Here is a 27504-nt window from a genome sequence, read left to right on the forward strand (position 1 = left end):
GCCTCAGTCTCCCAGAGTGCAAGGATTACAGGCCTGAACCACTGCGCCCGGCTGAAATCCAGTAATTTCCCAAGTTATCCCCAATGTAGTTCTACAGAACCCCCTAGGCTTTCTTGATTTCTTACTGTCAAATCTGGGAGAACGAGGATAGAGTCAAGAATGTGTGCTTACTTGCCCAATTCCTTTTTTCGTTTTTTTTTTTTTTTGTAGAGACAGAGTCTCACTTTACTGCCCTTGGTAGAGTGCCGTGGCGTCACACGGCTCACAGCAACCTCCAGCTCTTGGGCTTATGTGATTCTCTTGCCTCAGCCTCCCGAGCAGCTGGGACTACAGGTGCCTGCCACAACGCCCAGCTATTTTTTTGTTGTTGCAGTTTGGCCAGGGCTGGGTTTGAACCCACCACCCTTGGCACATGGGGCCGGCACCCTACTCACTGAGCCACAGGCGCCGCCCCCATTTTTCGTTTTTAAGGTGTTTTATTAAATAAAAGACTTTAGGATTATACTAGAAAATGTAAATTTTAAAAGCTACCTGTCAAATTAGAAAACATCTATTTGCTCCACAAAATGTTTCTCTTGTCAACCAGAATTCAGATCTTCAGCAATTCTTTAGAACCCCAGAATTAAATATTTATATAATTTCATATCTTAAAACTATGCTTTATGCAAAAAATTAGATATTTCACTTAACTGTGTTATAATTATTCTGCAATTCCTATAGTTCCAAGCTACATAGTACCAACATTAAAGAGATAGAGAAAATCATGGGACAAACTACTATTAGGTTATAGTTATAGGAATGATATTAGGATAAAATTATTCAATTATTTAATACCAGTGTTTAATAGAGTACTAAATTCGTAATCACTAGTATTATCGCATATCCAAAATCTAAGCAAGCAATTTTATGGTTGTAATAAACAAGCGAGCTAAATGTGAACTGACCTCTTCCTGAAGCTTTTGGCTACTTTCCTGGCCATCACTTAGCTCTGCCATCCATATCCACAACAAAGACAGACCATGACGCTCTAGGAAGGACTTCAGGCAGGATTGTGAGTGTGTGTTCTTTCATGAGGCAAGGGAGACAGAATGCAGGCAATACCAGAGGGTTAAAGAGAGCCCATGTAGAGTTCACTCACACATTACACATTATAAAGAGTTCGCTTATATTCACAAAATTTAATTATTATTAAACCAAATAAAACTGTACAACAAATGCAATAAGTAATAGGTTATAATTTTTTCTAATACATAAAATATAACCAGTCAACCTGGATTTCACTAAAATTATATAAATATTAATAGGTCATTTATAAGGAAACTTAATTCTAAAGAGCTAAGAAAAAACTTGCATCTACCATTTTATCTTAAAAGCTAAAACCGTAAGAGTTGGTCTTTATTATTAATTTTTTTTTTTTTTTTTTTTTGAGACAGAACTCAAGCTGTCGCCCTGGGTAGAGTACTGAGGCATCATAGCTCACAGAAATCTCCAACTCTTGGGCTTAAGGGATTCTCTTGCCTCAGCCTCTGAAGTAGCTGGGACTATAGGCACACGCCACAATGCCCAGCCATTTCTTGGTTGTAGTTGTCATTGTTGTTTCGAGCCAAGAGTTAGTCTTTAAATCACTCTTTTTTCTTTCTCTCCTTCAGATGGTTGTTCAAAAGCCCTTTTCTTTTTGTAGATTTTTTAAAAATCATTTATTTTTTGTTATCTAAATCTTGCGGCATACTTAATAAATGGGTGTAAATGAGATAAATATTAAAATTGTTTGCTTTGATACCATGTAGTAAGTGGTTTTGGCATGCTAATAATCACAGAGAAAAAACTATACGAAGTATCATGAATTATTACATTAAAAAAAAATGCCACCATGTTCTTTGACTAGAAAATGTAAACCAGTTCTTTTAATAGATTAGATGATAATGAACTCTTCAGCCATTTTTAGAGGACAGAATAAGCTTTCAAAGACACATAGAACTCAAAATACCCATTTTAAAAATAAGATTAACTTTTTATCAAAATTATTCCTTCTCCATTCACGTGGACTATAGTCACACCCCAGAATAAGCAATAAAAAATAAATTAATATTAAAGTGTTCACCTGTATGAGCTTGAGACAGGTAAGTTTCTGCTCCAAAGTTTCAATTCTAACCATTAGCCGGGATAAGCTGAGCACCTGGTTTTTATCAGAGAGACCCTCACCATTTTCCATCAATGCTTCTAGCTCTCCATCCACCTGCCACAACAAAAACAAAAAGCTAGTTATAAAACAAAAACCCTACTAACTTAAGAATCAAACAACCCAAAAAGATGTGCAACTTCATTAGTAATCAGGAAAATACAAATTAAGACCATAATGGAAAGCCATGGCCCTAGACTGGGGCAGGAGGAATAGTCTCATAATTGTCAAGTCTACTGTTGACAAAAGTATAAATTGATATATACTAAATTTGAAAACCATTTCAATCACTCATCAGATATGTACCAAGAACTTATTATGAGTCAAGTGTAATTCTAGGTGCTAAAGACATTATAATGAACAAAAAAAGAACTATATGAATCCCTTCAGAGATTCTTTTGTAATACATAAACATGATGTTTGGGTATTTATACTATTGCAATCTGCCTACCTCAAACACTGTTAAAAACAACACTGGCATCCTTACTAACCCTGGGGTGGGTTTATACTTTCATTCATTCATTAATGTTTATTGAATAGATAGATATTATTGTATAAAAGGCATTCCTGGGGTATTGAAAAAAACCTTCTAACTTACAGAAAATAAAAAGGAAAAATGCAGATACTGCAGTAAAAACTTCTGTAAATAAAATATGGAAGATGAATAACCCATGAACGTTCCTTAACGCTCCTCTTGTATTATAATACACATACACAAAAGTATGTTAATTGTTAATCTCAACTGTGATTTAACACAACTTCAATAATTTGGGGTGGTCAATTGAAGCAATCAATTGTGAAATAACTTAGGATCCCCAGGGGAAGGAGTGTGAATTTGATTCTTTTCCTTTCATTAATTTACATTTACTAAAAGTATTTTATTATTTATGAGCCACTGCCTTCTAAAAAGGATATGAGCCAAGTAGCTAAAAGTAAACATAAATGTAAGAATGATTAGCGTGTATTTAAATTATTACTTGAAAATTTATGTTTATACATAATTCTATAGCACTCTAATAATCCTACATTACTCTGTTAAGTAATCAGTCCAAGATATTATTTATTCTTTTTTATTCCTTTTAACATTTTTGGCTATGAACTTTTACTAAAGGGTCTAACTGACATTCAAAATACTTTCTGGCCAGGCATGATGGCCCATGCCTATAATCCTAGCACTCTGGGAGGCTGAGGCAGGTGGATTGCTTGAGCGCAGATTTCAAGACCAACCGGAGCAAGAACAAGACCCAATCTCTAGTAAAAATAGAAAAAACCAGCTAGGCATGGTGGTGCATGCCTGTAGTCCCAGCTACTCAAGAATCTGAGGCAAGGGAATTGCTCAAGCCCAAGAATTTGAGATTGCTGTGAGCTATGGTTGTATGGCACTCTATCCAGGGCAACAGAGTGAGACTCTGTCCCCCCACCCCCAAAAAAAAAGAACTTCCTGATGAAATATAGCATACAAAAAAGAATATTCCCTTGGCGCCTGTGGTTCAAGTAGCTAAGGCGCCAGCCACGTACACCTAAGCTGGCAGGTTTGAATCCAGCCCGGGCCCGCCAAACAATGATAGCTGCAACCAAAAACTAGCCAGGTGTTGTGGCGGGCGCCTGTACTTCCCAGCTACTTGGGAGGCTGAGGCAAGAGAATTGCTTAAGCCCAGGAGTTGGATGTTGCTGTGAGCAGCAATGCCACAGTACTCTACCCAGGGTGACAGCTTCAGGCTCTGTCTCCAAAAAAAAAAAAAAAAAAAAGAAGAAGAATATCAACAGGTTTGGCACTATAGCTCAGTGGCTGGAGTGCCAGCCAAATATGCAGGAGATGGCGGGTTTGAACCCGGCCTGGGCCTGCCAAACAACACCCACAACTATAACCAAAAAATAGCCGGGCGTTGTGGCAGGCGCCTGTAGTCCCAGCTACTTGGGAGGCTGAGGCAAAAGAATCCCTTAAGCCCAAGAGTTTGAGGTTGCTGTGAGCTGTGATGACACAGCACTCTACCGAGGGTGACACAGTGAGACTCTGTCTCAAAAAAATAATTAGAGTATCAACAATTAGTAAATAAATACATTTAATAAAGAAATATATGAGCAACACCATGTAACCATCATCCAGGCAAGTCAAAAAATAATACTAGGATTCCTGAAGTGCCTGTGTACTTCTTCCTAGTTATAATATCTACCACAAGTTGTTTGTGCCTGTGCTCTAGAGAGAACTTATCCTATTTAGGAAATAATTCTCTAATTTTCTTTATAGGTTTACTATATACATGTAACTAAATATTACACTTTTTGTCTTTTATCTTTATATAAATGAAATTTGTTGAACAAAATCTATTACACTTCTTTCATCCAACCTTACATTTTAAAAGTTATCCATTTTTTTTTGCATATAGCCAAAATTCATTTTTATGAATATGTTTCTCTCATTATATGATTATAATTAAACATTCTAATGTCAACAAATCAGTTCTTTCTACTTTTGTCTGATAAAGTAAGCAATGCTACTATGACTCCTGATGCACGGTTAGAACTAGTTTCTCTGGTCATACACCCAGGAGTACAACTGCTGGCTTATAAGGTATAAGTACAATCACCTTTTGTAAATAATACCAAAATGTTTTCAGAAGTGGTTTTATCTGTTTACACCTCCACTGGCAGTGTGTATAAGATCTCCTACTGTTCCTATGTTACCATGGGACCTAATTGTTATCAATCTGGTGAGTGCATAAATGACATCCAATAGGTCAAAGATGAAATGTCCAATGCTGAATCAACAGTTCAGTGTATTGTACCTCAAACAAGAAGCAGTACAATTAATCAAAGTACGTGCCTAAACTACTGATACCATTTTGCCATCTTAATGGTAGCATGTTTATGCCAGAAGGAAAGAAGCCTGGAAAGCAACTGGTGAGAAAATCACAAAAAAGCATTTTCCACAGCTTGCTGAGTAATGAATACTTTTCCTTGCAAGAAGTAGTCCAAACTCTGGAAGAACTGATAGTCATGTGGGGCATAGTCTGGTGAATACAATCGATGACAGAGAGTTTCAAAATCTAGCTTCTATAGTTTGAGTAGCATTGTTTGTGCATGTGGTTAAGCATTACCTTGCAAAAGAACTGGCCTATCTCTAGTGACCAATTTCAGCTACTTAATCAAAAGCATGGTCATCACTTCATCTAACTGGCTGCAATAGACATCTGCTGTAATCGACAGACCAGGTTTCATGAAGATGTAGTGGGTAATACGAACATTAGACCACCAGACAGACACCATTAGCTTTTTCTGATGAACATTCAGTTTTGGATGATATTTCAGCACTTCATTTTTATCCAACTATTGTGCCAAACACTCATGATTCTCAAAAAGAATCCATTTTTCATTACACGTAATACCATGTAGAAATAGTTTGTGTTTATGTTGCAACAGCAAAGGCAAGCTTTAAAACAATTTCTCTTTTGATAGTCGTTTAATTCATCCAAAACTCATCTGTCCAGCTTTTCTACCTTGCCAATTTGTTTCAAATGGTCTGATTTGGAATAGTAAAATGTAGCTGCTAATTCATATGTAGGCTGAGATGGAGTCTCTTCCTCTGTATCTTTCAGCTGATCATTATCCACCTTGGTCTTAGGTCACACCATTAATGAGCCATGAGTTCATCATCACATCCTTCCCACATACTTTATCAATATTTCAAGCTGTCTGCACTACACTGGTTCCATGATGGAACTCTTATTTAAAAATACTGGGCAGTGCCTATGGCTCAGTGAGCAGGACACAGGCCCCATATACCAAGGGTGGTGGGTTCAAACCCAGCCCCGGCCAAACTGCAACAAAAAAATAGCCGGGCGTTGTGGCGGGCGCCTGTAGTCCCAGCTACTCGGGAGGCTGAGGCAAGAAAATCACGTAAGCTCAAGAGCTGGAGGTTGCTGTGAGCTGTGATGCCACAGCACTCTACCAAGGGTGACAAAATGAAACTCTGTCTCTAAAAAAAAAACAAAAAAAACCCATACATTCTTTACTTAACCATTGTTTCACAAAAACTGCTCTAAAAAAAAAAAAATCTGAAAGATAATCACAGGCCAAAACATGCTTTTTGAAAGAATGAGAATATACCTTCATAATAAAAATAAAACAGGAAGTGTCAAATTGAAATGTCAGAGATAATCAACTATCAAACATACAACTTAAGGAAATCACACATTTCATACCTAATAACCTAAATACTTTCCATCAAATAAATACTTAATTAAACACTTGGTATGTGACATACCCAAAGATAACAATTACCTGTCCTAAAAGAACTTACAGTTTTGTTAAGGAGATAAGTACGATGTAGACAAAAGCATACGACCAAGGATAAAAAAGGTTTACCATTCAAAGGGTAACATAAGGGATGCAGGCTATGGTGAAATCATTATTAACATTATTCTTGTATGTAGTTTATATATGCAAAACTATATTCCAAGATGCTGCTATTGTGTCCTTTCTACAGCATCCTAACCCAAAAGAATCCCTAAGGCTCACTTGCTCATGTGAATTGGAAAGTTGCTATTTGTATGATTCTGCTCAATTGTAACTAACTGACCAGAACTCAGAATCCAGGCATGCAGAAAGGAATTTCGGTAGGAGATAATCCAAGTAAAATTAAAGTAGAATTAAATTCTTTGTTAGCATCGAGGTGAAATGATCTTTCACATCATTCTAGGAACTTGGATCCCTTCTAGGCCATTCTTCTATTTGGGCAAAATTTCGTCCAGATCATTTTTTATTCAGAATAAATTCAAATTCACACCTGGAGCAATTCATGATTTCAGACCACCAAATAACTGGATATAAATTATATCTAATTCAGTTCAGAAAAACTAAGATCTATCCTGCAATGGGAACACCATTACCTCACTAAAAACAAAACACAGGGATACCTAGTCCTTAGTTCCTTGGAATTGTCATTGAATCTTGTCAAAAAGATAAAAAGCCATCTGATATAGGTATACTACAGGTGTAACACTGCTCATTTATCCATAATACGTGAGGACCCCTCACACCAGTAGATGAGCTTTAAAAATATATTTATTCTCTAAGTTTTGAAGATAAGAAATAGCCACTGGGTAGTTTCTATAGAGATGCTAGCTTAAGTCAATTTAATAACTATTTTGTGGTTGTTCTGGCAAACTATCAATTACATGAAAGAAGAGCATTAACAACAAAGGCAATCTTAGTGGAGTTTAAGAAAAATCTTCTAAAAGACAAGTGCAGAAGGCTAACAGACCATAACCAGCAACTGCATTTCTATAGATTAATCGTAAAGAAATATGCAAAAGAGACATGTACAAAGATAATAACTCTACCTTAAAAGCAATAAATTGGAAACACAAGTGTCCATCAGTAGGAAAATATGTAAATAAACTATTAAACGAAGAAAAACATTATAGCAATTAAAAATAAGTATTAATCTACATATCAATACAAAGCAAATTCAAAAATAAGAGTAAAAAATCAAAACACAGATGTACATACATATTATACCTTCTCTAGAAAGCTTTTAAACTCTTACACAAAACAACTCAATACTGTATATTCTAAAGTGCAGAAACATTGGCTATGATGGTCATAGTTGCTTCAGAGGTGGGAAATGATGTGATTGAGCTCTGCAACTCAACCGTAGTACAGCAGATGGTTAAGAGCAGAGACAAGCCCTAAACTGAGCTCATTTACATCACCTACCAGGTTACATTATAACCTCTCTATGCCTTATTGTGTTTTCAGCTATAAAAAGGGGAACCATCATACATAATTTAGAATTTATTGGAAGAATTAAACAAGTTAATGTGTCAAGTGATCAAAAAATGGCACCACTTAAACGATATCTGCTCTCTAAAAAAAGAGCTAAAGAACACACAACATTCCAAATAACATCTCTTCATCTTGGGTGGCACAAAGATGGGTGGTGTTTGTTATAAACCAGCGGTTCTCAACCTGTGGGTCGCGACCCCTTTGGACTGTACTAAAGGTTCGCAGCATAGGAAGGTTGAGAAAAACTGTTATAAACTATCCTTTTCTGCATTTTTAAATGGCCCTTTTCTTGTCCCTTTGTGTAATTTAAAGGGCCCATTCTAATGTTTTTCCTATCTATGTCTTCTATAGAATTCGAATTCTCTGTAATTCCTCCAAATTAATTTATGCTTACTAACATCACCTTTTAACCATTATACTTTTATTCCCTTCCCATATTGTCTTTTATCTCCCCATCCAAACAGTAAAATTACTGTCATTTATAGTTCTTAAGTGTATTAGTTCTTTTTATTTTTAGACAGAGTCTCAAGCTGTCACCCTGGGTAGAGAGCTGTGGCATCACAGCTCACAGCAACCTCCAACTCCTGGGCTTAAGCGATTCTCTTGCCTCAGCCTCCCAAGTAGCTGGGACTACAGGCACCCGCCACAACACCCCACTATTTTTTGGTTGCAGTTGTCATTTTTGTGGGGTAGGCCTGGGTTGGATTTGAACCCACCAGCTCTGGTGTATGTGGCTGGTGCCTTAAGCCGCTTGAGCTACAGGCACCGAACCAAGAATAGTAGTTCTTGAAAAGTCCAGGAATGCGCTAACTGCAAAAAACTCACAGGGAAAAGAATCATAGATCTGGGGCAAGCCCCCAAATAAACATTTGTTTGTTTTTTTAGAGATAGAGTCTTTTTATGTCACCGTTGGTAGAGTGCTCACAGCTCACAGTAACCTCCAACTCCTGAGCTTAGGCGATTCTCTTGCCTCAGCCTCCCGAGTAGCTGGGACTACAGGTGTCCGCCACAACACCTGGCCATTTTTTTGTTGCAGTTTGCCTGAGGCTGGGTTCAAACCCATCACCCTCAGCATATGGGGCCGGTGCCCTACCGAGCCACAGGCGCTGCCCAAATAAACATTTTTACTATGGATCTAGCCAGATGATTCTGAGAAAGGTGATTCGAGGATGGATTACACTTTTGAGAAGCAGTGATTTTAGTTAAGAGACACCTCCCCCTTGGGGGAAAGACTCCCTATTCAATAAATGGTGTTGGGAGAACTGGATGTCTACATGTAAAAGACTGAAACTGGACCCACACCTTTCCCCACTCACAAAAATTGATTCAAGATGGATAAAGGACTTAAATTTAAGGCATGAAACAATAAAAATCCTCCAAGAAAGCATGGGAAAAACACTGGAAGATATTGGCCTGGGGAAAGACTTCATGAAGAAGACTGCCATGGCAATTGCAACAACAACAAAAATAAACAAATTGGACTTCATTAAACTGAAAAGCTTCTGTACAGCTAAGGAGACAATAACCAAAGCAAAGAGACAACCTACACAATGGGAAAGGATATTTGCATATTTTCAATCAGACAAAAGCTTGATTACTAGGATCTATAGAGAACTCACATTAATCCACATGAAAAAAGCCAACAATCCCATATATCAATGGGAAAGAGACATGAACAGAACTTTCTCTAAAGATGACAGACGAATGGCTAACAAACACATGAAAAAATGTTCATCATCTCTATATATTAGAGAAATGCAAATCAAAACAACCCTGAGATATCATCTAACCCCAGTGAGAATGGCCCACATCACAAAATCTCAAAACTGCAGATGCTGGCGTGGATGTGGAGAGAAGGGAACACTTTTACACTGCTGGTGGGACTGCAAACTAGTACAACCTTTCTGGAAGGAAGTATGGAGAAACCTCAAAGCACTCAAGCTAGACCTCCCATTTGATCCTGCAATCCCATTACTGGGCATCTGCCCAGAAGGAAAAAAATCCTTTTATCATAAGGACACTTGTACTAGACTGTTTATTGCAGCTCAATTTACAATCGCCAAAATGTGGAAACAGCCTAAATGCCCACCAACCCAGGAATGGATTAACAAACTGTGGTATATGTATACCATGGAATACTATTCAGCCATTAAAAAAAATGGAGACTTTACATCCTTCGTATTAACCTGGATGGAAGTGGAAGACATTATTCTTAGTAAAGCATCACAAGAATGGAGAAGCATGAATCCTATGTACTCAATTTTGATATGAGGATGATTAATGACAATTAAGGTTATGGGGGGAGGGGAAGCAGAAAGAGGGACGGAGGGAGGGGAGTGGGGCCTTGGTGTGTGTCACACTTTATGGGGGCAAGACATGATTGCAAGAGGGACTTTACCTAACAATTGCAATCAGTGTAACCTGGCTTATTGTACCCTCAATGAATCCCCAACAATAAAAAAAAAAAAAAAAGAGACACCTCCCCTCAAAAAGGGGGGAATTTTTTTTTTTTTTAAAATATCACAAAAGGCTCAGGACCTATAGCTCAGTGAGTAGGGCACTGGCCACATACATCAATGCTGGTGGATTCAAGCCCAGCCCTGCTAAAGAACAATGACAGCTGCAACGAAAAAATAGCCAGGTATTGTAGTGGGCGCCTGCAGTCCCAGTTACTTGGGAGGCTGAGGCAAGAGAATCACTTAAGCCCAAGAGTTTGAGGTTGTTGTGAGCTGTGTTGCCACAGCACTCTACCGAGGGTGACATAGTAAGACTCTGCCTCAAAAAAAAAAAAAAAAAAAAACTCCACAAAATCCTTATAATTCTTGTCCCAGACAACAGTCCTTTTAATAACAGGACACTGCTCCCAGCACCCTAGAAGTAACTCAGGTAAGGTGGGGTGGAAAAGGGGCATCAATTACTAATTTATTAAATAAAAAGACCATCTTGGGACTACTTCTTTCTAATTTTATTTTTTTGAGACAGAATCTCACTCTGTTGCCCCAGACTAGAGTGCAGTTTAGCTCACAGCAACCTCAAACTCCTGGGTTCAAGGGATCCTCCCACTTTATTCTCCCAAGTACCTACCACAATGCCTAGCTAATTTTTCTATTTTTAATAGAGATGGTCTCATCCTTGCTCAAGCTGGTCTCAAACTCCTTGAGCTCCAGTGATCCTCCCACCTGACCTCCCAGAATGCTAGGATTATAGATGTGAGACATTGCGCCCAGCGCCCTTTCTTACTTTTGGGTTGCGCTATTTCCTCTTATAACTCATCTTACACTCCAAAGTGGGTTTTCAGAGATTTTAAGAACATTTTCAAAGTTTAAGAGTTCCAAACAAAAGACAAACCAATAATGAAAGATTAGGAACATAGAATAGATTTGACTGAGATATCACAGAGAAAATATAAATATTTTATATGTACCTAGGAGTTTTATTTATTATTATTATTTTTTGACACAGAGTCTCACCATGTCCCCACGTAGAGTGCCATGGCATCACAGTTCATAGCAACCTCAAACTCTTGGGCTTAAGTGATTCTCTTGCCTTAGCCTCCCAAGTAGCTAGGACTACAGGCGCCCGCCACAATGCCCAGCTATTTTTTTGTTGTAGTTGTCGTTGTTTGGCAGGCCTGGGCTGGGTTTGAACCCTCCAGCCCGCGTATGTGGCTAGCACCCTAGCCGCTGAACTACAGGCGCCCAGCCAACTAAAGGCTTGGAAAAACTATCAGCCCAGTATATTCAAGAATACTTGGGCGGCGCCTGTGGCTCAACGTGTAGGGCGCCGGTCCCATATGCCGGAGGTGGCGTGTTCAAGCCCAGCCCCGGCCAAAAAAAAAAAAAAAAAGAATACTTTAATAGTTCTCAGTACTCAATTCTAATCTCTATGAATTTGAAATAAAAATATCAACCACACCTCTCTCCTAGTAATATTTCATCTGATTCAGAATTTTTCTGGTAGTAGAAAGCTACCATCCTTGTTAAAATTTTAACTGTGAAAGCTGAAAGAAGAATGGAACACTTACTGAATCTTTCTTACGAGATCGTTCCTTCTTCATCTTCCCTCCCGCTGCTCTGATACTGACTCTGTTTTCTCCTCCCAGGTAACCCCGACAATTGGCTGACCCACAGAAACATTTCTGAGCTTCTTTTCTGTTCAAGGAGCATAAGAAAGAAGTCTGTTATGTGGAAGTAAATCAAATAAAAATGGTGAAAACAATCATACACAAAAGTCATACCAGTTTGAAGAAAATAAAAACAAAAAAACTTTCATTAAGAGACTCCCAACAAGTCTGTCACTAACAGAAATTCCTGAAAATTGCTCTTTAAACATATTCATTCTTTTCCAATCGTCTTTTATTCAGTAGACAAAACTAGCCAAGAAGTCAGTAAGTGATTTCTTTACTTCCATGAGAATACCTACCAATGGATAAAAATTAGAGGTTTTATATACATACACACACACACATATCTAGGCTAAGAACAAAACTGCTTAAATTGTTCAGCTATTACATACATATAGATGTTTAATTGGCACAGTTAATAACGCATTAGTATAGGATTCTTAAAAGGAAACAGCTGCTTATTAAAAGTCATCATGACATATGTGTTAATAAAAAAATGTAACCATGGAGGCAAGGGAGACAGGTAGAAAAGAACACAGGACTAAGCAAAAACCACCTCTGCCATTTATTAATGACCAGAGCCACTTGAAGAAAACATGGAATACTCTAAAAGTAAACTGATAGATTTTATATGTGACAGCAACAATTAGAAGCACAAAGTAAATTGTTTAATAAATAAAGCAAGAATTGACAAACACGGCTTGGCACCCGTAGCTCAGTGAGTAGGGCGCTGGCCACATACACCCACGCTGGCGGGTTAGAACCCAACCCGGGCCTGCCAAACAACAATGACAAAACTGCAACAAAAAATAGCCGAGCATTTTGGCAAATACCTGCAGTCCCGGCTACTTGGGAGGCTAAGGCAAGAGAATTGCTTAAGCCCAAGAGTTTGAGGTTGCTGTTAGCTGTGACATCACAGCACTCTACTGGGGGTGACATAGTGAGACTCAGTTTCAAAAAAAAAAAAAAAGAATTCACAAACAGCACTTGATTTCTACTTTCCTTTCTCTAAAAGAAGGAAGCACAGAGGTGAAGAAAACGGAGCCCAACATAGAACCTGGTCTGCACTTATGCTCTGCATACCTCACAAAAAGAAGTAGATAGAATAAAAAATAACAATCTGGCATTTGTCCTGGATTATAACCAGATAGTCACTTTTAAAAATGAAAGAACCTCAGTGTTCATTAAGTTCTAGGACATGAAGCATGACTATGTGAAGGAGTATCTTCAACAGCTTCTTTACTGCCCAAGTATCAGTGACTCACACCAGACTGAATGGTAGCGTTAAAAAAATTAAAATATCGCCGGGCATGGTGGCTCACGCCTGTAATCCCAGCACTGTGGGAGGCTGAGGAGGGAGAATCGCTTGAGCTCAGGAGTTCGTGACTCGCCTGAGCGACAGTGAGACCACGACTCATGAAAAAAATGGAAAAACCCAGCCGGGCGCCAGCGGCTTCCGGAGGCTGAGGCAGCGGGGTGCCCGCAGCCAGAGTCTGAGGTTGTGGTGAGCTACCACGCCCACTGCACACAGGGTTTGACCCTGTCTCAACAACAACAAAAAAAAATTAAAATATCCAAGAAACTCTGTATCTGCGTACTTTCTTAGTATGAACACTAGAAAGTACTTATTGACATAAGTATAATTTGTAAAAACAAGCAAAAGAAACTTTTATTTATTTATTTACTTTTGAGACAGAGTCTCACTGTCTCGGCCTCAGTAGAGTGCCATAGTGTCACAGCTCACAGCAAACTCAAACTCTTGGGCTCAGGGGATTCTCTTGCATTAGCCTCCCAAGTAGCTGGGACTACAGGCACCTGCCACAACGCCTGGCTATTTTTTGTTGCAATTGTTATTGTTGGTTAGCTGGCCAAGGCCAGGTTTCAAATCTGCCCCTTCAGTGTATGTGGCTGGTGCTGCAACCACTGTGCTACAGGTGCTGAGCCCAAAAGAAACTTTTAATGAGACAGGGTCTTGCTATGTTTTCCAGGCTGGACTTGTGTTCCTGGGTTCAAGTGATATTCCCACCTCAGCCTCCCAAGTAGCTAGAACTATACACCACAACACCTGACTTGTACTAGCTTCTTTTTCGTTTGTTTCTTTTTTGAGGGGGAGACAGAGGCTCACTTTGTTGCCCACAGCAACCTTAGTCTCTTGGGCTCAAGCAATCCTCTTTACACAGCCTCTCCAGTAGCTATGACTACCAGTGTCTGCCATAACACCTGGCTATTTTTAGAGGCAGGGTCTCACTTTGCTCAGGCTGGTCTTGAACTCCTGAGCTTAGGCAATCCACTCACCTCAGCTTCCCAGAATGCTGAGGTTATAGGTGTGAGCCACCAAGCGTGGCCTTGCACTGGTTTCTTAATAATCAGAAATCATCTTATGCAAGACACTGGTCTTTAGGACCCAAAAACAATTAAAAAAAAACTAAAGAAAAAAGGAAATTTTTTAAAAGCATCATTTTATTATTAGTATTTCAGGATATATATCCAATAACATCAACTATCCACTAACTATTCTCATTTCCCCTTTTATCTCAAATACCTTTTAACCAATTAAGGCCCAAACACTATATTTATGTCTCTTAATCTGAAGGTTTACCCCCCCCCATCTTTTTCTTGTAAATTATTATTATTATTTTTTTGTGTGGTTTTTGGCCGGGGCTGGGTTTGAACCAGCCACCTCTGGCATATGGGACCGGAGCCCTACTTCTTGAGCCACAGGCGCCACCCTCTTGTAAATTATTTTACAAGAAAATAATTTGTCCTACATAGTTTCCTTTTCATTAATTAGTTCCCTTAAATGACGACTCATATAGTTTTGTTTTTCAAATATCCTTAAAACTCATAAATTTTACATAATGTTTCAACCACCTAAATTATTATCCTTATTGATGCTTAAGCATCACTAAGAATTCACCCATTTTTCATGTTGGGGTGTTCTTTGCTATTGCATCAATACAGTCTATGGTACCCAAACTAGGTAACAAATTTTTTTTTTTTCCATTGTTAGAAACAGGGTCTCAAGCTATTACTCAGGCTAGAGTGCAGTGGCCCAATCAGAACTCACTGCAGCCTTAAACTCCTGGGCTCAAGCCATCCTCCTGCCTCAGCCTCCTGAGTAGTAAGGACCACAGGTATGTGTGTGCCACCAAATCCAGCTACTAAGACTATAATATAGGATCAGCACCTGTGGTTCAAGTGGCTAAGGCGCCAGCCACTTATACCTGAGCTGGCGGGTTCGAATCCAGCCCAGGCCCACCAAACAACTGAGGGCTGCAGCCAAAAAGTAGCCAGGTACTGTGGTGGGTGCCTGTAGTCCCAGCTACTTGGGAGGAGGAGGCAGGAGAATCACTTGAGCCCAGGAGTTGGAGGTTGCTGTGAGCTGTGATGCCACTGCACTCTACCCAGAGTGACAGCTTGAGGCTCTGTCTCAAAAAAAAAAAGAGTATAATATAGACCAGGCATAGTGACACATGTCTGTACTCCCAGCACTTTGGGAGGCTGAGAAGGGTGGTCACTTGAGCCCAGATGTTTAAGACCATACTGGGCAACACAAGATGATTCCATCTCTACAAAAATAATATTTTAAATAGCTGGGCATGGTGACATGCCTCTATGGGCCTAGCTACTTGAGAAGTTAACGTGAAAGGAGTTCCAGGTTACAGTGAGCTATGATCATGCCATTATACTCTAGCCTGGGGAATAGAGCAAGATCACATCTCTATAAAATTAAAAAATAAAAAATTTTAAAGGAGTACAACATAGTATAGATCAAACAAGATTAGTCATGAGTTGATAACTCTTAAAGCCAAATGATGAACACACATGTATCATACTGTACTATTCTTTTCAGACACAGAATTGACATAATATAATAAATTTTTTAAAACAATTGTTAGAATTATATAATACAATATGAAGCTGAGAAGAAAATAATATACTTCCTGTATAACATCCCTTAATGGCCAGAAGTATTATACAACAAGAAAAACACAAACCAAAGCAGTACTTTATAGATAAGAGTTCACAGTGAATACAACTTTTAAGTAATTCACAAAGTTTTATATATATAAAATATATTATAAATAATTATATAAAATATAAATATAGATATGTTTATATATCTATATCTCAACAGCCTATTTCCCTATCAGAAGCAGCAAACTAAGTAGAAGCAATACTTACCCATATCTTTGGAACTGATAGTCAAATGTTAACTCTGAGCCTGAAGGAACCAGTTTGGTGGTAAAAAACCCAACCCTCAGTTGTCCATTCACAGTCCACTGAGATGTTTCAAAAGAAAAGAAAAGAAAAGAAATTAGTCACTTATTAGTGTGTGTGTATAAAGGTCACTATCATCTGCCTTTATTATACATGTGACTCTTTAGGCAATAAAGGTTTTCCAAAATAGCAAATAAGGAATTTTATTCTTTAAATAAATTAACATTTAAGTGTTATTCTTATTTAATAAACAACCAGACTGAATATATCAGTAACTTATCTTTGATCAAAGTAACCGCTAAAAGAAAAAGAAAAGTACTGGGGACTTTAACATTCTATTCAATAAAGATTCACTTGTACTAAGGCAAGTCAGGGATGCTTGCTATCACTGGGAACCAAAGGCATTAAATCTACGTTAATTTACGTTAAAGGAAACCAGTTTCTAAGATAATGTGGGGCATGGAAACTGGGAAATGCTGAAGCGAAAAGTTTAATTTTGTGAAGCAGAGATCATACACCTGAGTATAGTGAAAGGGAAGGAAAAATCAGAACAGACACATAAAACTAAAAATTAAAATGGAGGCAGATAACAGGAAGTAGATCATGTAAGCAAGTTATGGATTACAAGAGCTCAAACCCAGACCATATGTACATGTTATTGATAAAAAAAAACAAACAAAAAAAAACCCACACTTAAAGAGATTAAGAAACAATGTACAGTAGAAGCCTCACAGCTAGACATGTGGCCACCAGATCTGGCAGAACTAGAACCAGAACTTAGATTAAATAATTCCAAACTGGCCAGGCACAGTGGCTCAAACCTATAATCCTAGCACTCTGGGAGGCTGAAATGGGCAGAATCCTTGAGCTCAGGAGTTAAGAGACCAGCCTGAGCAAGAAAAGGATCCCATCTCTACTAAAATAGAAAAACTAGCTTGGTGTTGTGGAACACAACTATAGTCTCAGCCACTTTGGAGCTAAGGCATTGAGGATCACTTGAGCCCAAGAGTTTGAGGTTGCTGTGGGCTATGATGACATGACACATTCAACTCCAGGGCAACTAAGGAATACTTCATCAAAAAAAAAGAAAGATTCCAAACTGAATATTCTCCTTTGCTATACAGCTTGGGTCTTAGAAGAGCCATATGTAAAACCTATTAGTGAATAGAGCGAAAGGCAAAATATATCTAGGAATCAAAAGCACTGTTTCAGCATAAGAGAAAAACAAAGATATAAATTTATCTGGGGAGTGGCTTTCTTAACCTGAAAAAGTTATAATCCCTCTCAACTTTGATCATTTAGTCTTTTATGAGTGTTACTAAGACAGTCAAACAGCACGTGATAAAGAATCTGAACATAGCAGTACATATTAGACTTCACCAAAATTAAAATTTAGCTTTATATTTTCACATCTTTGAAATAACATCTAAAATAATTTTGAGCAAGAAGTGACAACTAAATGCAATGTGAGTTCCTGGACTGGATATTGCATCAGAAAAATGACAGCTGTCAAAATTTGAATAAGGTCTTTAGATTAATTAATAGTACTCTGTGTATGATAACTACATTATGATTAGGACTACTTAACATTAGGAAAGCTACGTGAAGAGTGGTATTCGGGTGCACACTTTATACTATTTATTTTCTATAAAATTTAAACTTCTTCGAAAAAATTTTTAGTAACAAAGAATAGGAAAAATGATTTAATTCATGAGGACACCTTTGATACAGGAACTAAAATTAATGATCAGTACAGCAATCTTCAACAAATATCCCAAACTCTAAATACACCTCAACTTACTTTCTGTGTTTCACAGTTTGGTTCACAGCTGTGATTCATGAAACGAGAACAATTTCCTTTCTGAGTGGCATCTATTATCTGGAAGAAGAGGATAATTTAAGAGTTAAAAAAAAAAATGATACCTTGGCTCAGCACCCGTAGTTCAGTGGTTAGGGTGCCAGCCACATGCACCAGGGGCTAGGGGGTTCCAACCCTGCCAGGACCTGCTAAAAACAATGACAACAATTAAAAAAAAAAAAAAAAGCCAGGCATTGTGGCGGGCACCTATAGTTCCAGATACTTGGGAGGCTGAGGCAAGAGAATCACCTAAGCCCAAGAGTTTGTGGTTGCTGTGAGCTGTGATGCCACAGCACTCTACTGAGAGTGACATAGTGAGACACTATCTTGGGGGGAAAAAAAAGATACCTTAAAATATTTATGTATGGCTCAGCGCCTGTGGTTCAAGCAGCTAAGGCACCAGCCACATACACCTGAGCTGGCAGGTTTGAATCCACCTCAGGCCCGCCAAACAACAATGACGGCTGCAACCAAAAAATATCCGGGCGTTGTGGCGGGCAACTGTAGTCCCAGCTACTTGGGAGGTGGAGGCAGGAGAATCCCTTAAGCCCAGGAGTTAGAGGTTGCTGTGAGCTGTGACGCCACAGCACTCTACCCAGGGCAAAAGCTTGAGGCTCTGCCTCAAAAAGGAAAAAAAAAAATCTATGCATTTCGCAAAGGAAAAGGCATTAAGGCAAATTTAAGATATGCATACACATACGCCCTCTTGCTCCCCACCTTGCTTTAGAGAACTCTCTCATACTTCATTTACACGTCAAAGTGACAAATACCTGCTTCTTCTGGAAGATGTGCTAACTATAAATGTCTCTCCCGTTTATTCTTAGCTATTTCTTCTTTTATATTCCAATATTTTCTCTTGGAAAATATTGGAATATAATATTCTATTATAATAAATATTCTATTATATTCCAGTATTTTTGTATGTGTAAAACTTTTTATTTTAAAGTTAAGCGTGCAGACCAGGCATGATGGCTCATGCCTATAATCCCGGCACTCTGGGAGGCCAAGGCGGGTAGATTACCTGAGCTTACAGGTGAGCTTGCCCAGCCTGAGCAAGATGGAGACTCAGTCTCTAAACTGAGCAGGGCACTGTTGGTGGGCACCTATAATCCCAACTACTTGGGAGGCTGAGGCAAGAGAACTGCTTAAGCCCAAGAGTTTGAGGTTGCTGTGAGCTAGGACGTCATGGCACTCTACCGAGGGTGATAAAGTAATACTCTGTCTCAAAAAAATAAAATAAAATAAAGTTTAGCTTGTATCCAGGGTGGCGCCTATGGCTCGTGGGTAGGGCACTGGCCCCATATACCAAGGGTGGCAGGATCAAAGCCAGCACCAGCCAAACTGCAAACAAAAAATGGGCCATTATGGCAGGCATTATGTAGTCTCAGCTACTTGGGAGGCTGAGGCAAGAGAATCACCTAAGCCCAGGAGTTGGAGGTCACATCCAGTGAGCTGTGATGCCATAGCACTCTACCAAGGGCGATAAAGTGAGAGTCTGTCTCTTAAAAAAAAAAAAAAAAAGTTTAGCATGAATCCAAATCCCCTGGAGTTTGTTAAAATTTGCTGGGCCCTCCACAAGAATTAAATCAAGCAGGTCTGGGGCAGATCTCTAGATATATGAGAATCCAACTGAATTTTATTAAGCCAGCCATTGAAAACATTCATTAAAATGTAAAGAAATGCCACTCTTCTCACTAAAAAATTTTTGAAATAGTTAATTTGCATTATATCATGTTATTTGTATATACCATGTTATTTCTATCAATAAGTAACAGGTTTATTATTGTTACAATAAGTCCTCACTTATAGTCACCCATGGCCTCTTGGAAACTATAACTTAAAAAAGCAAACGATAGGCCTGGTGATTGTGGCTCAAGCTGCTAAGGTACCAGCCACAGACACGTGAGCTGATAGGTTTGAATCCAGCCCAGGCCTGCCAAACAACAATGATGGCTACAACCAAAAAATACCCGGGCATTGTGGCAGGCACCTGTTGGGCCCAGCTACTTGGGAGGCGGAGGGAAGAGAATCGCCTGAGCCCAGGAGTTGGAGGTTGCTGTGAGCTGTGATGCTACGGCACTCTACCCAGGGCAATAGCTTGAGGCTGCCTCAAAAAAAAAAAAAAAAGAAAAGCAAACAATATGTAACAATCAATTTTACCATAGGCTAACTTTCAGAGTTAATTCCTATGACATACTTCTGGGCACAAAAATATAACCAAACTTTTTTTTTTTTTTTTTTTTTTTTTTTGCAGTTTTTGACCAGGGCTGGGTTTGAACCCACCACCTCCGGCATATGGGGCTGGCGCCCTACTCCTTTGAGCCACAGGCGCCACCCCAAACTTCTAAGTAAAGACCAAAACATTGAAATAAAAGTGAACTATACATACATTTAAGAAATATTTTTGAGACAGAGTCTCATTTTGGCATTCTGACTAGAGTGCCGAGGCATTATAGCTCACAGCAACCTCTAACTCTTGGGCTCCAGCAATCCTCTTCCTTCAGTTTGTTTCTATTTTTAGTAAAGACAGCATCTTGCTTTTGCTCAGGCTGGACTCAAACTCCTAAGCTCAAGAGATCCACCTGCCTTGAATTCCCAGAGTGCTAGGATTTCATGTGTGAGCTACCACAACTGGCCTACATTTTTAAAATGTGAAGTAAAACATGGCTCAGCACCTGTGTGAGCCACAGCTAAGGCGCCAGCCATATATACCTGAGCTAGTGGGTTAGAATCCAGCCCGGGCCCACCCAACAATGACAGCTGCAACCAAAAAATAGCCAGGCATTGTGGTGGGTGCCTGTATTCCCCGCTACTTTGGAGGCGGAGGCAGGAGAATCGCTTGAGTCCCAGGAGTTGGAGGTTGCTGTGAGCTGTGATGCCACAGCAATCTACCCAGGGTGACAGTTTGAGGCTTTGTCTCAAAAAAAAAAAAAAAAAAAAAGTAAAGTAAAACAAAATAATCCTTTACCCAGTTACTCTAGTTCAGGGTTACAGGTGGCCAGCACTCATCCAGGAGCTCAAGTGGCAAAGCTAGGATCAATCCTACACAGGACACATTCTGACACTGAGCACATACACACACACACTCACTCTCATACTGGGACAATTTAGACACACTAATTTACCTAAAATGCACATCTTTGGGACGTGGAAGAAACCAGAATATCTGAAACCCATGCAGATATGAGAATAGGCAAATTCCACACAGTGGCCCCAACTGGGAATCGGTTTTTTTTTTTTCCCCTCATCATCATTACAAAATAAAATGTAATTCAAGGACCTAATGTACTTTTTTTCCCTTTTTTGAGTCAGAGTCTAAAGCTGTCGCCCTGGGTAGAGTGCTATGCCATCACAGCTCACAGCAACCTCTAACTCTTGGGCTTAAGTGATTTTCTTGCTTCAGCCTCCCAAGCAGATGGGACTACAGGTGCTGGCCACAAAACCTGGCTATTTTTTGGTTGTAGTTGTCATTGTTGTTTGGCAAGCCCAGGCTGGATTCGAACCAGCCAGCTTCAGTGTATGTGGCTGGCGCCCTAGCCGCTTGAACTACAGGTATCAAGCCAGACCTAGTGTACTTTTAAATGGATATTTTAAAATTTCTCAGTCTTAATTTTTAATCTGATAAATATCAATAAATATAACCCACATAACCCTTATAAACAAAAGCACTTTGGAGAGGCTCATCAATAATTTTTAAGAGTTATAATCTGATGCAGGAATGTTTATATTTACACATATATGTAAATACCTCCCTCCTCTTCCATCCTTTTTATAAACAAATAGAAACTACTTATACCATTCTGTCCCTCATTTTTTTTTTTTGTAGAGACAGTCTCACTCTATGGCCCTCGGTAGAGTGCCGTGGCCTCACACAGCTTACAGCAACCTCCAACTCCTGGGCTTAAGGCAATTCTCTTGCCTCAGCCTCCCGAGTAGCTGGGACTACAGGCACCCGCCACAACGCCCGGCTATTTTTTGGTTGCAATTTGGCCGGGGCCGGGTTTGAACCCGCCACCCTCGGTATATGGGGCCGGCGCCTTACCGACTGAGCCATAGGCGCCACCCTGTCCCTCATTTTTGACACTTAATGTAGTTTTGTTTTTGTTTTGTTTTGTTTTGACACAGTCTCACTTGGTCACCCTTGGTAAAGTGCCGTGGCGTCTTAGCTCATAGCAACCTCAAACTCTTGGGTTCAAGCAATCCTCTTGCCTCAGGCTCCCAAGTAGCAGGGACTGCAGGCACCTGCCACAATATCCAGCTACTTTTTAGGGGGGGAGGAGGTGTCTCACTCTGGCTCAGGCTGGTCTCAAACCCACGAGCTCAGGCAATCCACCCTCCTCTGCCTCCCAAGTGCTGGGATTACAGGCATGAGCCACTATGCCCTGCTAAAACTTAATGTATTTTAGAGATCAGTATCAACGACTCTTTCGAACCCAACCAATTTTTGTTTCAAGGCAAACACATCCATGATGCTTACCTCATCATTTTTCAGGGCCATAAAGTAGTAGTGGATGTTTTTGTTTCGTGCATATTCCTTCACCCGAGCTTTAAATTCTTTATGATCAAGTACCTCTCCACAATATTCTAGGACAAAGGTGTTCCTGAAAACCAAAAGGAAGAAAATAATAGTACTTCCCCCCAATATAGAGGGGGGAAGCAATATAGAGAACATTCAGGCAAAAATAACAAATTAAGAGTAATACTACAAAGTGGATAAATTCAGAATTACATAAAATACAATTAATATGGATGTAAAGTACCTACCATCTAACCAAGACCACTTCTCTTGCTTCTACAATGCTTTTATAATTTATACATACAACCAAAATACATACCCTTTCCCTAACTAGCTATTAAAATAAATTTTCACATGATTGCAAGAGGGACTTTACCTAACAATTGCAATCAGTGTAACCTGGCTTATTGTACCCTCAATGAATCCCCAACAATAAAAAAAATAATAATAATAAAATAAAATAAATAAATTTTCAAGTCTGGGTTACAATATCATGGAAAACAGTGATTCACAGCTGGAAAACAGCTCTGAAGAAATCAGAAGACATTGGAAAATTACAGGCCTTTTTGTTCTAGAAAAAAAGAAGTCAACTTAAATATAACAGCTCTTTTGCTGCCTTTATTCTCAAAGGTCTCTACTGACACTAAAGGTCAAATCTAATAACTTTTCTCTGATTACAATCTCTGTGATTTCTCTCTAGCCTTTATCAATAATTATGATTAAACTCTGTCTTTGGTTTCTTTCAGTTACCCGATTCCCTTGATTGTCCTTTCCTTGGTTACTTTTAATCATTTCTTTTGTAATGAAGACACTAAGTTCTCAGTCTTTCCCCCCTCAACTTTATTCTCTAAAAGCTCATTCTTACCAATGACTTCAACTTTAAGTTCCTAGACAAATGCTTCACTATACTTTGCTCCCAAGTTGTGGCATGAAATGGCCTGCCTGAAAGTCTTGTCTTATCCCCTCAAAATAAACATGCCCTAACTATAACCAAAGAAATTTTTAAAATGTAAACCTTTTATATTTGTTTATAACATGCTGACATACTCTATGTACTTATTAAAGAGTTAACCTGGCCAACTGAAAAAACTTATATCCACTTAATTTAGGAAATAAAGCAGTTTTTTGTTTTTCTTTTTTGCAGTCTTTGGCCAGGGCTGGGTTTGAACCCACCACCTCTGGCACATGGCACCAGCGCCCCATTCCCTTGAGCCACAGGCACTACCCGAAATAAAGCAGTTTTTAAAAAATGAATGAGAAAAGAACATTATGTAAAAAGTAAAACTCAAACACAGGAATAGAGAAACTTACAGTGGAGATATATATAATTTGTGCAGCACATTTAGGTCACAATAATAAAAATCTAATTAGTCGTGGATAAACCTAAAAATTTAAATTAGTGTCTTATAACCAATACTTAAAATTTCCTTTCTGCTGAGTCTGGGTCTCACTCTCTTACTTGGTTGCTCAGGGCGGATAAGGAATATACTCTAAGGCAGCAGTTCTCAACCTGTGGGTCGTGACCCCTTTACAACAATGAAAATACATCGTGGCATTAGGAATGTTGAGAACGACTGCTCTAAGGAGTATACTGGTACAGTCACAGCTTATTCTAACCCTAAACTTCTGGGCAGACTCAAGCAATTCTCCTGCCTCAGACTCCCAAGTAGATGAAATAATAGGCATGTGCCATGACACTCAGCTAATTTTTTTTTTTTTAAAGAAGCAAGTTCCTACCATGTTGCTCAGGTTGTTCTAAACTTCTGGACTCAAGCAATCTTCCTGCCTCAGCATCTCAAACTGCCACAGTTACAGGCATGAGCCACCACACCTAGCCTTAAATTTTCCTTTCTAACCCCAGAAGCTTGTCATCTTGTATGTAATACAGAATGATGACAAAATTTGAGGTTCTACAATATCAGACAAACTCCTGGGCTCAAGCAGTCTTCCTGCCTCAGCCTCTCAAAGTGCCATAGTTACAGAGGCATGAGCCACCACACCCAGCCTTAAAATGTTCTTTTCAACCCCAGAAGCTTGTCATCTCGTAATACAGAATGATGACAAAATTCAAGGTCCTACAATGTCAGACTTCAAGAATCAGTCCTTCCATTGAGAAAAAGAAAATGACGCATCACAGACACTTTGTGAGTTAAAAATGATAATGACAGACTCTGCGCCTGTAGCTCAAGTGGCTAAAGGCACCAGCCACATACAACAGAGCTGGAGGGTTCAAATCCAGCCCAGGCCTGCCAAACAATGACGACTGCAACCAAAAAATAGCTGGGTGTTATGGCGGGCGCCTGTAGTCCCAGCTACTCGGGAGGCTGAGGCAAGAGAATCGCTTAAGCTCAGGAGTTGGAGGTTGCTGTGAGCTGTGACATCACAGCACTCTACCCAGGGCGACAAGCTTGAGACTGTCTCAAAAATAAATAAACATGATAACGACTACAAAACACACCTTATCTTATCCAGAATCTGGAACTTTAAAGGGAAAAAATATTTCCATTCCCTTACCTAACAAAACCAAATTCTCTTCCTTGAACTTGATCATTTAACATCATGTAACAGGGTCCAGGAGTGGTGGCTCACGCCTGTAATCCCAGCACTCTGGGAGGCCAAGGCAGGAGGACTGCTTGAGCTCACTGGTTCAAGACAAGCCTGAGCCAGAGGAACACCCCACCTCTAAAAATAGCCAGATGTTGTGGCGGGTACCTGTAGTCCCAGCTACTCAGGAGGCTGACGCAAGAGAATTGCTTGAGCCCAAAAGTTAGAGGTTGCTATGAGCTATGATGCCACAGCACTCTGCTGAGGGCAAAAAAGTTAGACTTTGTCTCAATAAATAAATAAATAAATAAAATCATGTAACATAGGCGTAATGCCCATCTGACAGACAAGATGGCAGTCTGAAGGGAGGTGATCTGCCCAACAACACAAAGCTTGATTACACCATAAGATTCAAACTCCACCTGAATAACTATCCCATTTTATTAGAAAAAGTCTTTCTTCTATTATACTAAAAAATTTAATTAATTCTGATATTATTTATAAATCACCTTTTTATTTAAAAGTTCTTAAATGCCAGGACCTGATCAGCTACTAAATCGCTCAAAATAGACACTTCACATCAGAAAACCTGAAGAATATAGCAATACCCATGGATCTAACAGCTTTAGCTTGATGAAGCTGCTGAGAGAAGCATCTCAAAGTCCTCAGTAATTTAGGGCATGTAGGAAGGGTGTCTTCTAGACCTTTCAGCTGCCTAATCTCCAAAAAACTAAATAAGGTCAATATAAAAGCCTACTATATAATCCTTAAAACTCTAAGATTTAAGTTTCTTAGAACCAACATGTCTCAATTATAAAAAAAAAATCAGGAGGCCAGGCACGGTAGCTCACACCTGTAATCCCAGCACTCTGGGAGGGCAAGGTGGGCAGATCTCCTGAGCTCACAGGTTCAAAACCAGCCTGAGCTAGAGTGAGACCCCATCTCTAAAAATAGCCAGGCATTGTGGCAAGCGCATGTAGTTCCAGCTACCTGGGAGGCTGAGGCAAAATAATCACTTGAGCCCAAAAGTTGGAGGTTGCTGTGAGCTATGACATCAAGGCACTCTACCAGAGGGTAACAAAGTGAAACTATGCCTCAAAAAAAAAAAAAAGGGCAGAAAAACATCAAATTGCTTGGCATATAGTGACCAAATCCCATGAAGGCAGAAGCAAAGAGATAAATACGATTCTTAATAATCTTTTCCTAAGTATGAAATTTGTTCCTGGCTAAATGGGTTCACTCAATTCCTTAAAGCTTATTGAAAGCAACAAGGCTCCATTGTGGCAGAAGCAAGGGGGCAAAAACTGTTACTATTATTGCAAAGCTAGTTAGTTATAACTATGAAAAGTTTACAAGTTAAAGGTAATGTCTACAACTCTCTTTAAACTTCATCAAAAAGACTGATAAATGGATAAAGAAAGATGGAGAATATAAAAAGATAGAGCAAAATGTAAACTATAAAATCTAACTGATGGTTATAAGGGCATTAGTTGTTCGACTCTTTCAACTTTGCTTTAAGTCTAAATTTTTTTGTAATAAAACATGTGGGAGGTTCAGTGCCTGTAGCTCAGTGGTTAGGGTGCCAGCCATACACATCGGGGCTGGCGGGTTCAAACTCTGCCTGGGCCTGCTAAACAACAATGACAACGGCAACAAAAAAAATACCTACTTTAAGTAGGGACAAGGTCCCACTCTTGCTCAGTCTGGTCTCAAATTCCTGAGCTCAAGCAATCGACTCATTTCAGCCTCCAAGAATGCTAGGATAACAGGGTTGAGCCACCATGCCCAGCCAATATTTAACTTCAAAGTAAAAGGCACACAACTTTCATCAATAATACTCAAACATCTACATATAAGAAAATTAAGTGTTTGAAGGAAACAATGAATATGGTAGAAAATAAAGTGAACCCTTTTGCTGCATTACATTCAAAAATTACATGAGTTAAATGAAGGAGAACATTTATTCAATCAAAAAGCATTTACTGGGTTTTTTTGGTGGGATCTGCTGTGGTGCTGGATATATATTAAGTATGCTTTAACTCTGTAGCCTGATTCCTCAGATACTCTCTTCTATCCTTATGTCAACTCAATCTTACATATACTAAAAGATTCTGTTCTAACTCCTTTTTGTCTAGTTCACAGAGATTCTGAGGGTCTATAGTAAACACTTGGTAATTGCATGAAATTAAAAGAAACGTAACTATCCATAAAAAACAGACCTGCCTAGTCCAAATGTTGTAAGCAACCAAAATGCTCTACTTGTATAAATAGAAGGG

At 39.2% G+C, this 27504-nt stretch overlaps 1 protein-coding gene across 3 annotated transcripts in view; it reads right to left on the bottom strand.

Moving 5' to 3' along the window:
- The window catches only part of SETD2 (SET domain containing 2, histone lysine methyltransferase), a 168925-nt gene that overhangs the window by 87190 nt on the left and 54231 nt on the right, over window positions 1-27504 (bottom strand). For all 3 annotated transcript variants that reach the window (XM_053600468.1, XM_053600467.1, XM_053600466.1), the window contains 6 exons: window positions 22646-22769; window positions 18112-18189; window positions 16275-16372; window positions 11991-12117; window positions 2102-2236; window positions 945-1064 (listed from right to left, as the gene is read on the bottom strand). In XM_053600468.1, the coding sequence (XP_053456443.1) occupies window positions 945-1064; window positions 2102-2236; window positions 11991-12117; window positions 16275-16372; window positions 18112-18189; window positions 22646-22769 (682 nt within the window). The remainder of the gene's footprint in view (window positions 1-944; window positions 1065-2101; window positions 2237-11990; window positions 12118-16274; window positions 16373-18111; window positions 18190-22645; window positions 22770-27504) is intronic.

The sequence above is a fragment of the Nycticebus coucang genome, chromosome 8, assembly GCF_027406575.1.
Source record: "Nycticebus coucang isolate mNycCou1 chromosome 8, mNycCou1.pri, whole genome shotgun sequence".
NCBI lineage: Eukaryota > Metazoa > Chordata > Mammalia > Primates > Lorisidae > Nycticebus > Nycticebus coucang.